Consider the following 12,918-nt stretch of genomic DNA (forward strand, 5'->3'; position numbering starts at 1 on the left):
TATTTTAAACTACAGTTAAATTTAAGTATGGATATAAATATACACTGAGGCCCAGACTACTTCGTCTACTTAGATTCTCCTGACAAAATAAAACATAGATGGCAATTCTTCTTATTCTGATATGATGTTTTGAGCTAAATATTGTGCCTCCCATCTATCTATCTATCTATCTATCTATCTATCTATCTATCTATCTATCTATCTATCTATCTATCTATCTATCTATCTATCTATCTATCTATCTATCTATCTATCTATCTATCTATCTATCTATCTATCTATCTATGTTAGCTAGATATGAACATTTATGCAAGTTTTACTTCATCAGAAGTGGTTTTGTTTCGGCGTAAAATTATTGTAATCGACATAGTTTTGCTTTAAATGGCTTTCGTTAAAAAAGAGCTAATCTACTAAGCATTATTTGACCATGTTAGTGTGTTCTTTAAAAAGAATGACACGCTTTTGATAAACTATATCAGCATCGAGGCTAGCGCTAACCAGTTTAATGTAGTGGTTTCAATTTTATGGCACTTCATAGCCGTGCATTGAATACATTTTGCACATATAATTTTTACTTTTCCCATATTGTCTTAAGGAAAACATTTTGTGACCTTTTGGGTGTGTTTTACAAAATGAAGCGCGAGCACTTAGTACGAGCCAGTGCACTATAGAAAACATTTTTCTCTTGGATGAAATTACTCCAAACATTTTGCCTCGATTGTAAAGTAAACCTAGACGGTTTGAATGAACATAATATCAATTTTACCACTGGAAAATAACTTGAAACACATTTCTGTTCAGTAACTGTACATTGTTGTCAATGCTAACACTAGCCACTGTGCCATAATATAAGTTTATCTTGTTTTCGAGGTCCAATTCCAGCATAGTTTAGAAAATATGATATAGAGTGTTGTATGTTTCACTATAAGTTCAATTGCAACATTCTTTTACTAGATTCACAACCATTTGTAGGTGCTTTGCTTCAAGCTGGGTATGGGTTTTTATGTCTCATCATTGTTGTCTGTGGATACAGTACTTCATACGCATTCCATAGAGCGCACGTGGCCGGAGCATGTGGCTCTCGCTGTTTATTCATCATAATAAAAGAATGACCAGGAAGAGGCTGCCTTGAAATGTCAGAGTTGTATTACGACAGCGAAACTACATCTTTGTTGCCGGCATGTGAAGCCGCAGGCGCTGCGCTACGGTGTAATACCATTTAAAGTGAAACCGGCTCAGAATGTCAGGACAGCACAATGTGGATTTTCCTGTCTTGCGGTTGCACAGACAGCATGTGAAGAGTTCGGATCAAGGGAAAGACACGTGAACGCATACTCGTACGGGCCCTAAAAAGCGGAGAGCTGCTATGAGTGCATTCAGACGCTCGCAGCCTTGATTCGAACCAAATGATGTCAACGTGTCAGTCTGGGTTAGGACACATGTGACTAGCCACGCATGGCTAACTGCAGACGCAGCCCCGGAGTGCGGCACTAGCTGCGGCGGGCTAACCGGAGCAGCCTGCTTCCGCGACGGTGACTCCTCAATATGGGATTTTTGCACAAACGGGCCTTCAAGGCAGCACTGCCCACTCGTTTACGTGTACAGCAGAACGTGCGGCTAGTACTGCATGCGAGTGCATCAGAGCATATTCACAGTACACGGATTGTGTTTTTAAGCACGGGAGCGGCACTGAATAAACGTCCGACTGCTTGTGTTTGAAAACAGGATCTGGTATGCAGCTCTAATATTCACAACCAGCACAATTGCCCACAGAATGTAGTGGGGCCTCAAATACTTAGCATTTCTTTATAACGGGCTCATTGGATAAATCACAACCTGTAATTTCAAATGAAAATCTCCAGCAATAATGGTAGATATTATTCATACAATCGTGATAACAAATTGTATTGGAGCACAAGCGATGGACAGCACTACATGAATTTCACTCGTTCAACTTGTTGGTGGTGTAGTGGTAGAGTTCACGTTTGTTTTGCAAAGCATAGTTTGCTTAAATAACATCCATGTAACTGGGATCACACCTACTCCACCTGCCAGGAATGTAAATGTCATTTTGGTAAAGGGGTATCAGCGTTATAATATCGCTGCATCTTATGAAACAGTATGCGCAAGGGTACTAAGATATTGCTGCATCCTCACTTGAAACAATTCCCTGTGGATTTAATAAAGCTGTTGTGATGTGGCAGTTTGGGCCTGGAACAAATGAATTCGCTTTAGATTATTTCCTAAAGGAAGTTGGACTTTGGTGGTTCGACTGAAATCTATTGTGTGTCTGCCACTTAAATGTGACCACAGCCTTGCATTTATGTGCAAAAAGCTCCCGCAAATTCCCCAGACACACCAGGGTGTTGATTATTAGTGTTGGCCGGCTAATCACAATATAAATTGGTACTTTATCCAAATTCCCTGTGGGTGTTTGCCTCCATATTCACTTACATTTGAGAGCTTGATGTGTGTGAAGTAGAGGGGAACTTTTGGGTGTTTTACATGGAACTGTGAAGTGCTAGTCCATGTCCTTGCGTGATTATGCCCCCACTGCGAAAGCCTGAATCATTCATCGCATGTAGCGCAATACTTCGCAGTCCCTAGTAACAGTTTAGTTTCTAAAAATAACCTGCTTGCTGGAGAGCCGATTCAAATAGTCCGTTTGATGCGTATTGTGTCGTCACATCAGTCGAAATCGTCTCACATCGGTCGGCCATGCGGATATAGTCAATGTTTGCAAAAAAAATGTTGCGGTCGATTTCAGCACAGTGACATTTTGTGCTATTTTGGGGCCTGGGTGCTCATTAGCCTTGGCTGTGTTTTGGGCTTTTCCAAGAAGAGGAAGTCACCCCTTGTCCTTGACCAAAAACCAACTGGAGCGACTGGTGCAAGTGTCAAACAAGAGGGAGGACTGGCTCACTCTGACTCTGGCGGCTCCAGAGGCATGTAACCAGGCAACTGCACCGCTAAAGAGGACCGGGAGGATAATACGTCCTCCCAGCAAGGGACCGCATATTTATTTTGTCTTGGTTCATACTCCTATAGTTTCATTTTTGCTCACGGGACGGAAGAGCATTTTAAAATCCTTTGTCTTCCACTTTCCATCATTTTCAAATAGAATAAAGGAACCTTTTCTTCATTGATGCACTACAAAGTTCTTTTTTGTGCGAAGAAATCATATGCATGCTTGAAAACGTCGGTTAAGCCTCCTTAATGACCCTCAACTGTTTTAATGGCTCTTACAGACACAGGTCTTTGTCTATTGTGTGTGTGGGTGTATGCGTCAGTAAATGTATAATCAACATATCTTAACTAGAAAGGCTCATAATGGCTGATGTGTTGATTCCTTGATCATTGAGAATTATGATGTTTGTGTGAAAATTAATTGATGTGAATTTGGCTAATCCAGTTGAAATAATGCCAACTAGTTTGTTGTCTGAAGAAGACAATATGAGCTCAGCAATGGCCAAAAATTGATTTAGTAACAATTCAACATTTTTCTCTAAATAAATTACCCACAAAAAAAATCCAGATTCATTGTCAATGGCATATTCCTTAAACCAGATTCATGTCATTCTTTTAAAAAATTCAAAATATTCAACTCATTCAGTTCACCTTGAAAATGATTTTCCCAATCATTCCCAACCCACAAAAATGTCCGTATTCATTCCCAATGACACATCTGGGGGAAAAAAAAAATCATTAACAATATCATTTCACATCATTCTTATTATCTTTCTATTTCACTCCATATTTCCATTATTCTTCCATATTATTTGAAATATTCATATTTCTGTATTTTTTTCCTTCGTTATATAAGACTTCACTTGCAATTACTACAGCAATTGCAAGTGTCTCATTTTTAAAGCAGTCTTAAATTCCATATTTTTCAACATCATTCCCCATTGTTCAAAATCATTCTGCATTTCTGCAGTTTTTCATTAAGCATTTTCACTTTCAGACACAATTTCTCAGTAAATCGCAAATGCCACATTTATTTTTTATCATAAGAGAAAACTTTCATTCTTCATTTTAAAAACGGTTGTGTAATAAGTTCAGCAAATGGGAGAAAATGTGACATAGCCCACAGAATTATAGGAAATACTATTTCTCTAATTGGCAATAAAGTGGTTTTGACAGAAAAGAATAAAAGAAAAACTGTCTAGGTTTGCTACAAGCAACTATCCTAACCCTTGTTAAATACAGCCAATGGCTTATTGCTTTATGTGATGATTCATTGTCCTGTTTGCCCTCATATTTCTTCATCTCAATTGTTTTCCCCACTCATATTATTCCTTCTGTCCCTGCGTCTATGTTGGGAAGCAGCAAGTCTCTTAATATGAAAACGCAAATATTCTTGCAATTAAAAGAATTCCTCATATTTGCCGTTTTGAGACAAATCTTTTTGAAGGTTGTCTCAGCACAATGCCTGCTGACCCAGTTTGTTTTCTGTGCTGTCTGCAGCAATAAACAGACTTGCATGTCACAATTCACGTGCGAACGCACACACACTCTCTCACAGCAGACAAATGCAGTTAGACATCTGCTTTTATCCAATTAGGATGTCTTTGTTCTTAAACAAGAGCTTCCGTTAGCGTGCTAGTTTCCGGACAGTTGCAGCCACTCCCCTGTAACAGAGTACTAATGTCGGGGTCACATATGACAATCATTGGTTCTCGTCTCCTACTAAGTGCGATCCCCCTTGTTGGTCCGCAGAAATCCGAAACCAACTGGTGGAGCAGTTCCGTTGTTTGGAGCAGCAGTCGGAGTCCCGCCTCCAGCTGCTGCAGGACCTGCAGGACTTCTTCCGCCGGAAGGCCGAGCTCCAACTGGAGTTCTCCAGAGGCCTGGACAAACTTGCGGAGCGCTACTCGTCCAAGATCCGCACTTCCAGAGAGCATCAGCATTTCAAGTGAGTCTCTGCTGTGGTTAAATTCCATATAATGGCTTTATAAGCCGCATTGGCGACACGGTGGATTTGTGGTTAGCATCTGGGTCCTAATTTGGTCATTTCCACTTGGTCTCTTGGGCAGTCAGTTTTGAAAGCAAAACTTTCAGATCATTTCAAGACCAAAGTTTTGTCCCTGGATCTGAATGTGGTCCCTTTTGTTCTTCATATTTGTTGTTTCCTGTATGCAAATTTAACTCCGGGACACATTTATACTTTGGAAAATATACAATGAAAAGAAAAAAGACCAAGTCAACAAAAGAACATTTAGGACACATTCTCCTCTATTCAAAGTCAAGGTGTCCTTTGTGTTCTTTCCATTACCGTTGTTGGACAGAAGTAAAGATTTTCTGCCCACCAATCAAGTCTAGTTACCAAAACAATACAAGTTCATAATGGAGATCTTAATTTAGAAATTATTTGACAGCTAAATTATTTTACATGTACAAATAATTGCTTTATAAAAGCATTTTGCCTCCATCTGAAAAGGACATCACATGTGCTCAAGGGGCAGGTAATAAACAATTACACCTCAGCTTGCTAACGGTGGTTCTGAATATTTCTTATGATTAAGATCTCCCAAAAAATGATAGTGCACCTTAATCAGCATGTGAGAGAATTGACATGGAACTCAGAAAAACATTGCCCATAGTTACCAGCTGCTGTCGCGGGTACCGGGGCTTGAAAATAAGGCTGGTTAGCTGCTCTAAACGTACCTTACTTGGTATCAGTATCAGCCCAGCTCGAGTATGTACCATTTACTCTACAATATCTCAACGAAAGGGTTCCAAATCCTGATTCAATTTAGTATTGGTAGCCTTGGCAACATACCCAAAGCTGTGTACCGCTTGGTAGAAATAGGACTATGGTGGCAAAGAACAAAGGGATGAACAAAGAAAAAAAAAGGAGGCATAAACTCAGACGAATTGACCTGAAATGTTGCCAGGGCCAAGGAAGCCTAGCCTTAGGCTGCTGTGTTCCTCCCAACTAGGTCAGACTTTACCCACTCCACCAACCCCCGCCAAGCTCGATTTCTCCATGCGCTTGTCATTTTATTTCCATCCTCAAACAACTTCACGCTTGATGCCGGCTCTCCAATCCTACAATTTCCTCACTGGTCTCAGAGAACTAGTGAGTGCTTACAGTTAAGTAATTTTATATATACAGGTCTTCGTATTTTGGCATCAAGGTCTAGTTTGTTATGGAACATGTTTTACAAGTCAACATTTAAACTATGCACACTGAAAAAGAAGAAAGCCGGCAAATGTCAAGTTCATTTTACCTCTGTTTGTTTTTTCATAGACATTAGTGATTCGTATCACTCTCTTTGGCCAATTACATCAATGTAGTCAAAGCACGCAGAGCTGCCATTTCTGAGATGTTGATTAATGGAGCGGTCAGTCAAAGGGAAAGCCCTGTAAGATATTCCCATCGCTTCACTTCTCTTGTCACCCGTTGTTCGAACCCCCCTCCTCGAAACCTCCGCTCCCATCACTTAAAATCATCATCATCAGAAATTTCTGTCTGAGTCCCTTCTCAGAAACTGCAATGACTACAAAGTCGCTCGCCTTAGTCTCAGTATCGTGTTTACAGTTGTTATGCTTTTTAGTCATGCATTTAAGAGAAAATATCAGAAAGGGAAATTGACTTCAAATAATAAATGCTAGCATGATTTTTGCTTTTTTTTTTTTTTTTTTGCTGTTTTCGTGACCTTGGTCAGGAATATAACATTTTTTCATTCTTACTGAGGAGCAGCCAACATCCAAAAGATTTTACAGTTAATCTCACGGCATCCAGTGTCAAGGATCAAACTCGTGCTTGGCTTTGAAAGTAAAGCCTGCGGGAAGGACTGCTTCACCTTTTTACTGCACTGGAATGAAAAGGGAATAACAAAAAGATGCTGATGCACAGCACCAGGCACCGTATCTTTTACATGAATAGATTTCTCATTCCTTGTTGCATTTATTATCAATGCACCTCAACCAGGCAAAATGCTACAACTAGCTAGAACTACATCAGATATTGATGTTGTTCTTAGCTTCTGCTTCCTTGCTGATTTTGTATTGAGAAGAATATTGCTTTGCACAAGGGTGCATGAATATCTTTTCTTTTTTCCTATTTTAAACAGCAAATTGGTTGAGAATGATTTTATTTCGTCACGTGAACCAAGAAAAATGATCTAATGATCAATTGCTCAATGAACAGAGAACATGTCAATTTCAGTAAATGTACTTTACAGTATAATTTACAAGCTTCCTGCATGTTGGTATATTTTTGCAACAAATTGTAATGCATATTCTTTTCTAATTGCTCAACATTGTCATCATTTTTTAATGCATACGCAACTGATACAAAAAAATCAAATCAAACATTCTCAAAACAACAAGAAAAGATGACAAGCCTCTCTGCGTCAAATTAAGAAACTAAAAAGCCAAAAAACTCAGCAGGGAAAAGAAAGATCAAAGATGTTAACTTGATGTGACCTGACACAAAAACAAGGAGGCTTATTTTAAAATGCTCTTCAGGACTGTGACGAGATCTAAAAATAAACATTTTTTTGATTTGTCCTTTGATTTCAGAGTTAGGGTACTAAATCCAAACATTGCACTGTAATGTTATAGCTTTTCGTGTATGATCCATGTAGCTGTTAGTTCAGCTTAGCAGATATGAATAATGTATCCTTTATAAAGACCTCCATCATTTCCATTCATCATTTGACCAATAAATATGTCATAACAATAAAAAAACAAGGATTTTGATTGGATTTTGGCCTTGGTCACCGTTAGGCCATCAGCCAAATATTTTGAAGCCTTTATGTTCAAGAGTTTTTGCAGGCTTCGCAACAGTGTCTCACTCACAAAGGTTTGACAGCGGAAAAATAGTCAAATGTTCCCTAAAGACAAAAGAGGATAAACAAACTCTTCGGCGTGAACGTAATTGAACTCACATGCTCCCTCAAGCAATGAGGCAAGAGTAGCCTGCATGCTGGCTGTGTGTGTGTTTGTGTGTGTGCATCCAGCTATTGTGTGGGGACGAAAATGCTGAAGAGAAGGATTTTCAGATTGGGTCAGGAGAGAATCCAAAATTTAATGCAGCGCTTGGTCAACGTGTTGTTTTCGGGTTTAGGATCATAATTGAGTCAAAAACAGAATATGTTGGGGGGGGGGCAGGAAATTTATTATGTCCACGTCTCGGCAAGGGCCGATATTAGATTGAGATAACCATGAGCAAAAATAACACGGTGTCACAGTATCACAATGTTAAAATTGCAACTTGTTTTTTTTTTTCCACTGAAGACAATGTATTTTATTTTTAAACAAACTATTTAATATTTAGTACACTAAGAAATATATTCCAAGACCCCCTCCTTATCCTCCATGCATGCCAAGATGGTAAACAAATAGCAAAAAATAAACAAAAAAGCAAGATTGCCATTCAACTGTTTTCTGGGGTGGCTTGTTGAGTCAACTCTGCAAGCACTCATGATACTGTATCACCAACCCTTGCTGCACTTCCATTTATGTCCAAAGTGAGGCACAGACTTTGAAAAAAATCCTCTAAAATAATGATGTTATATATTTTCAAAATAACTCGTTATCACCTGTAACCCTCAAAACTTTACAGAAAGCAAATTTGGGAGGTGGCTTGTTGAGTCAACTCTGCAAGCAACCAATCATATTCACCTCCGTTAAAAAGCCCCCTTTGTTAAGTACTCATTACCAGTTAAAGACAGTTTTATCGGATTTTGAAACCTTAACTATCAACCCGGTTATCGGCCCCCGCAACCTTACAACTGAATCAAATGGAGTCATAGGCTGCCCACATGTGACTAATATGACCCTGTGAGGAGAGAGTGACACTGGTTAGATATGCTCACTCATTCTCCAGGAAATCACTGTTGACTTATATAAACATAGTCTTTGTTTTGTTATTTAAAGATCTTGTCTCGTGACATCTGATGTGGGAATCACGTATCGTCACAAGTGATTTGATCTGTGGGAAAATATCGAAATGCCTCTACAACATTAACAAAAGAGTCAAATAAATCACACCCGTTCACAATCTGGTGTTTGCTGTTTATTTCAGGAAGGACCAAAATCTCCTGTCCACTATCAACTGCTGGTACTTGGTACTGGACCAGACCAGGCGGGAGAGCAGAGACCACGCTACGCTCAGCGACATCTACAACAACAATGTCATTGTACGTCTGACACACGTGGGCGACGATGTCCTCAGACTTTTCAAAAAGGTCAGTTTTGGAATGAAATGGATGAAGGCGTGCGAGACTTTATTTATATCATGATTAATCCTGCTCATAAAGCTTGTGTAAGAATCTCATTCATAACTTCAGCATAACTGGGTATTTGTGTAACAGTCACCATTGGTTACGCTCTCATGACAAATGTGCATAATATGTGTTTTGTGTCAAGTTAGGAAAGTGGCTGTGGTTCAGGGGTTGTGATGAATATTCGGTCCGAGCGATCTGAAATCACTATCGCTTGACAGCAGAGGGAATGGAGGATAATTTATGCCCTCTTGGGAGGGGGGGGGGGTGTTGGCCTTCAGCCGGCCGGCACAAAGAGAGGCCTTAGGAAAAACCTGCTGAAAGTCAGTCTTCCCTGCTAAGAGTTTAGCGCAAGTGGGAGAAGTGCTTCAAAACAAAAACCACGTTTTGCTGCATTCATCTGCAGTGCTGTTTTAATGCTAATATATTGCACATGTGCCACTGGAATGATGTTTATGGGGAATACATGGAGTGAATGTGCTGACGGCTACATTTTTTGGAAACACAACGTTGTTGTTTTTGACAAATGATCCCTGGGGAGGTGGCAAAGTTGTGAACTTAAGACTTCCTCACCTTTGAACCCAAGCTTCCTCGCGGCCTGTTTAGCACTGCCAGGGGGACATGTCCAATTCATAGCCTCCACGCAACTGTTGCCCACAAGCCATCCGGCACTCATATGCTTGTTTCGAAATTGTCAAATAAAGGATAACTGAAATTTTTCAACCCTGTATCAAACGCACCGGTTTTGTCTGCTAGCCGAGGACATGAGCGGTAAATCGTTCGCCGCATTTAAGTAGGCTTCCAGCCACGGCACATCTCGGAGCCAATTTTCAAGGAAAAAAAATGTTCAGCTCAGGCCCAGTTGTTGTCTTGAGGGAAAGTTAGGTAAGGTACGCAAATGTGCTAAGTGAAGCACGCGATGTTACGCATCAATGTTTCCGCGTACCTGCGTCCCAGTTGTGTGCATACCTGCTTATTATGTTTAAATGACATACCCTTCATAGTTGTCCATTTTCTTATTTTTATGATTTACATTATTAGTATCATTTTTAATCACCTCCGCCAAAAGTCCATTGAAAACAAAATAGGATGTCTTCAGTATATCTTTTTCCATCGCCAAATTTTAAGGGTGCTTAAGCACCCTTAAGTTCCATCCCAGCACCCCTAACATTTTAAATATATTTATTTGACTCCATTAACAATTTAATATGTTCATGCCAAATTTAAAATGTGTGAAATTAGTAATTTATTGTAAATGAACCCTGAGAATATACATGTATTGCATAAATGACATATTCTTTATCATTCTCTATTTTCTTACTGTTATGAATTATTTTTAAACTGTATATATCATAAAAGTGAGAAAATAGTCATCATATTTGTTTTAATCATCTCATCCATAAGTCCATTAAAAAAAATATCTGGGAGCATTCTCAAGCAACCTAGCGTTGAATACCAGCATCCCTAATTTTTTTAATTCATTTATGTTCCGTTTAAACAAGCTGAAAAAAAGTGCATTGCTATACAATACGTGGTTGAAACAGTACTGCTGCCCTCTAGACAAGCTAACTAACAGGAAGTAAGTTCAGACTTCAACTGATAGAAGAGAGAAAGAGTGGGAGCAAAAATGAATGTCTACAATATACATATATATTTGCATTCAAAGTGTTCCCAAAAGTTATTTTCTGTTCATGTGTTTTTACAGAGCAAAGACATCGGTGTGCAGATGCACGAGGAGCTTGTGAAAGTCACCACTGAGCTCTACACAGTGAGTCAAACACATTTTATTGTTCTTTTTTTTTGTAATGTCCATAACAGCTTGTCTGGGCTCTCATGCGTGTTAGCTGCCAGTCTCTGGCCGTCGCAACGTCCTGTCTCCTCTCAATTGTCAGACCGCAACCTGCGAAACAGCTGGCCGGCCTGACACTGCACACGCCACACTTGCTTGATCAGCAGTTTATCCTCTAACTTCTTCTGAGGTCACACGCATTTGCATTCATCTATTGTGAATTTCTCCCCTGGGTAAAGAGGAGAGTGGCTGTGCGAAAATGAGCAGCTGCCGAAGGTCGGACACATCTGTTTGTTGGGAAAGGTTGTTCGTTTATCCGTGCATTCGGAAGACTCGGTTACCATTCACACGCAGAGCGCATGTATGCTCGTCGTATGCGCGTGTGCGTTCACTCGCGGAACAGGTCTGTGTGGTAAATAGAGAACAGCTGTGTCCAGTATTTCTACGTTTGGCTGAGTACGATGAAGCCATCTGATATATGCATTGAGCAGCACTAAGTACTCTTAAAGGTTGAATAAAATCCAATCTGGGATGCTGCTCTACCGTCCAAAGCTTCATATTTCAATCAACCTTAGAAATTGGATTTAAGATCTTGTCAAACGAAACATGGGACATAATTACGTGGTAAGTAATTAAGACCACCGCTTTGCCTTAAAGGCTGCTAGCGTACTGCTAACACAATTGGACACACCATAGACAAATACCATCTATGTCCAGATATTTAAATACAAACATTGCAGCAGCGCATGTAGACAGGCAATATAATGATAATACTTCAAAGCTGATATTTATCCACCGCAAAAAAAAAAAGAAATAACTAATATAACTGCAGTTTACTGAGTCACTTGCAGCAGTCGTAAAACTTTGCTTGAATTATACTGCCCCTGCTGGCCAATCGATGAACACTAGAAGGAGCTACAATGATTTAATCCGGATGCACAAACAGTTGAATTCTGTACATTCTGTTTAACTAATACTACAGTGGACTTCTGCTGTTTGCGGGGGTAGATTCTCACGCAAATAGAGAAATGGAGAATTGAAAAAAAAACAAATACCCCCCTCAAAACAAAGTTGAAAAATTATAAAATGATTGAAAAGAAAATCTATTTCAAATCTGAGAAAGTACAAACTGATAGTTGCCAAACCACGAGTATGCAAGGTCCACGGTATGATTTTTTAACAGTAAAATATAGAATGCTTTTAACAAACTACATTCAAAGAACATTTGCTGTGCTTTTGTAAAGTTTTGGATGAGCTATAACTGTATTGAGCTATGAATGCATCGTGGAACAAACTAGACTTATATGTCAAGCAACATTGTATTTGAGCACATTTAATTCGGTTGGCTATGTCCATAACCAAAATTAACTGAAAGGACAATATTTGAAAATTATTTTCAAATTATGTCCCCTAACCATTTACAAGGGTTACATACAAATAACACTAATATTATTTCACCTAAATCTACAACATAATCTTGTATCCTTAAATATAAATCATGAAATTAGGTGTGAAAAAGTTGTGCAAGAATTGACTTGGATGCCATTGCTTTACGCACAGCCTAAAGTCACACTTTTTAAAAAAATATCTATGAATTGCAGACAGTGCAACATCATTTGTGATATTTTACTCTTTATAATTTAATTCTTCTGATTAATGATAATTTCTCTTGTCCAGCCGAAAATCAGCATTGCCATCGGCCTCTCGATATCCTTCTCTACCGTTTGAATGACCATCCTCGGGTTTGGGTTGTATTTGTCTAATATATAATTTTAATAGATAATATGTGTGGAATTTTTGGTGCTAAAAGGCAAAGCACTCATCAAAAATTGATAACTCATTCCCACAAGGCATACTGTATATAACATCTACAACGCTTCTTTGATAAAATAT

At 39.1% G+C, this 12,918-nt stretch overlaps 1 protein-coding gene across 2 annotated transcripts in view; it reads left to right on the forward strand.

Annotated features, from left to right (window-relative positions):
* The window catches only part of LOC148419278 (SLIT-ROBO Rho GTPase-activating protein 3-like), a 29,801-nt gene that overhangs the window by 2,249 nt on the left and 14,634 nt on the right, over nt 1-12,918 (forward strand). For both annotated transcript variants that reach the window (XM_088423474.1, XM_088423475.1), the window contains exons 2-4: nt 4,720-4,915; nt 9,038-9,200; nt 10,942-11,004. In XM_088423474.1, coding sequence (XP_088279600.1) covers nt 4,720-4,915; nt 9,038-9,200; nt 10,942-11,004 — 422 coding nt within the window. The remainder of the gene's footprint in view (nt 1-4,719; nt 4,916-9,037; nt 9,201-10,941; nt 11,005-12,918) is intronic.

Source organism: Hippichthys cyanospilos, chromosome 9 (assembly GCF_059441005.1).
Source record: "Hippichthys cyanospilos isolate Australia breed blue-spotted pipefish chromosome 9, RoL_Hcya_1.0, whole genome shotgun sequence".
Lineage (NCBI taxonomy): Eukaryota > Metazoa > Chordata > Actinopteri > Syngnathiformes > Syngnathidae > Hippichthys > Hippichthys cyanospilos.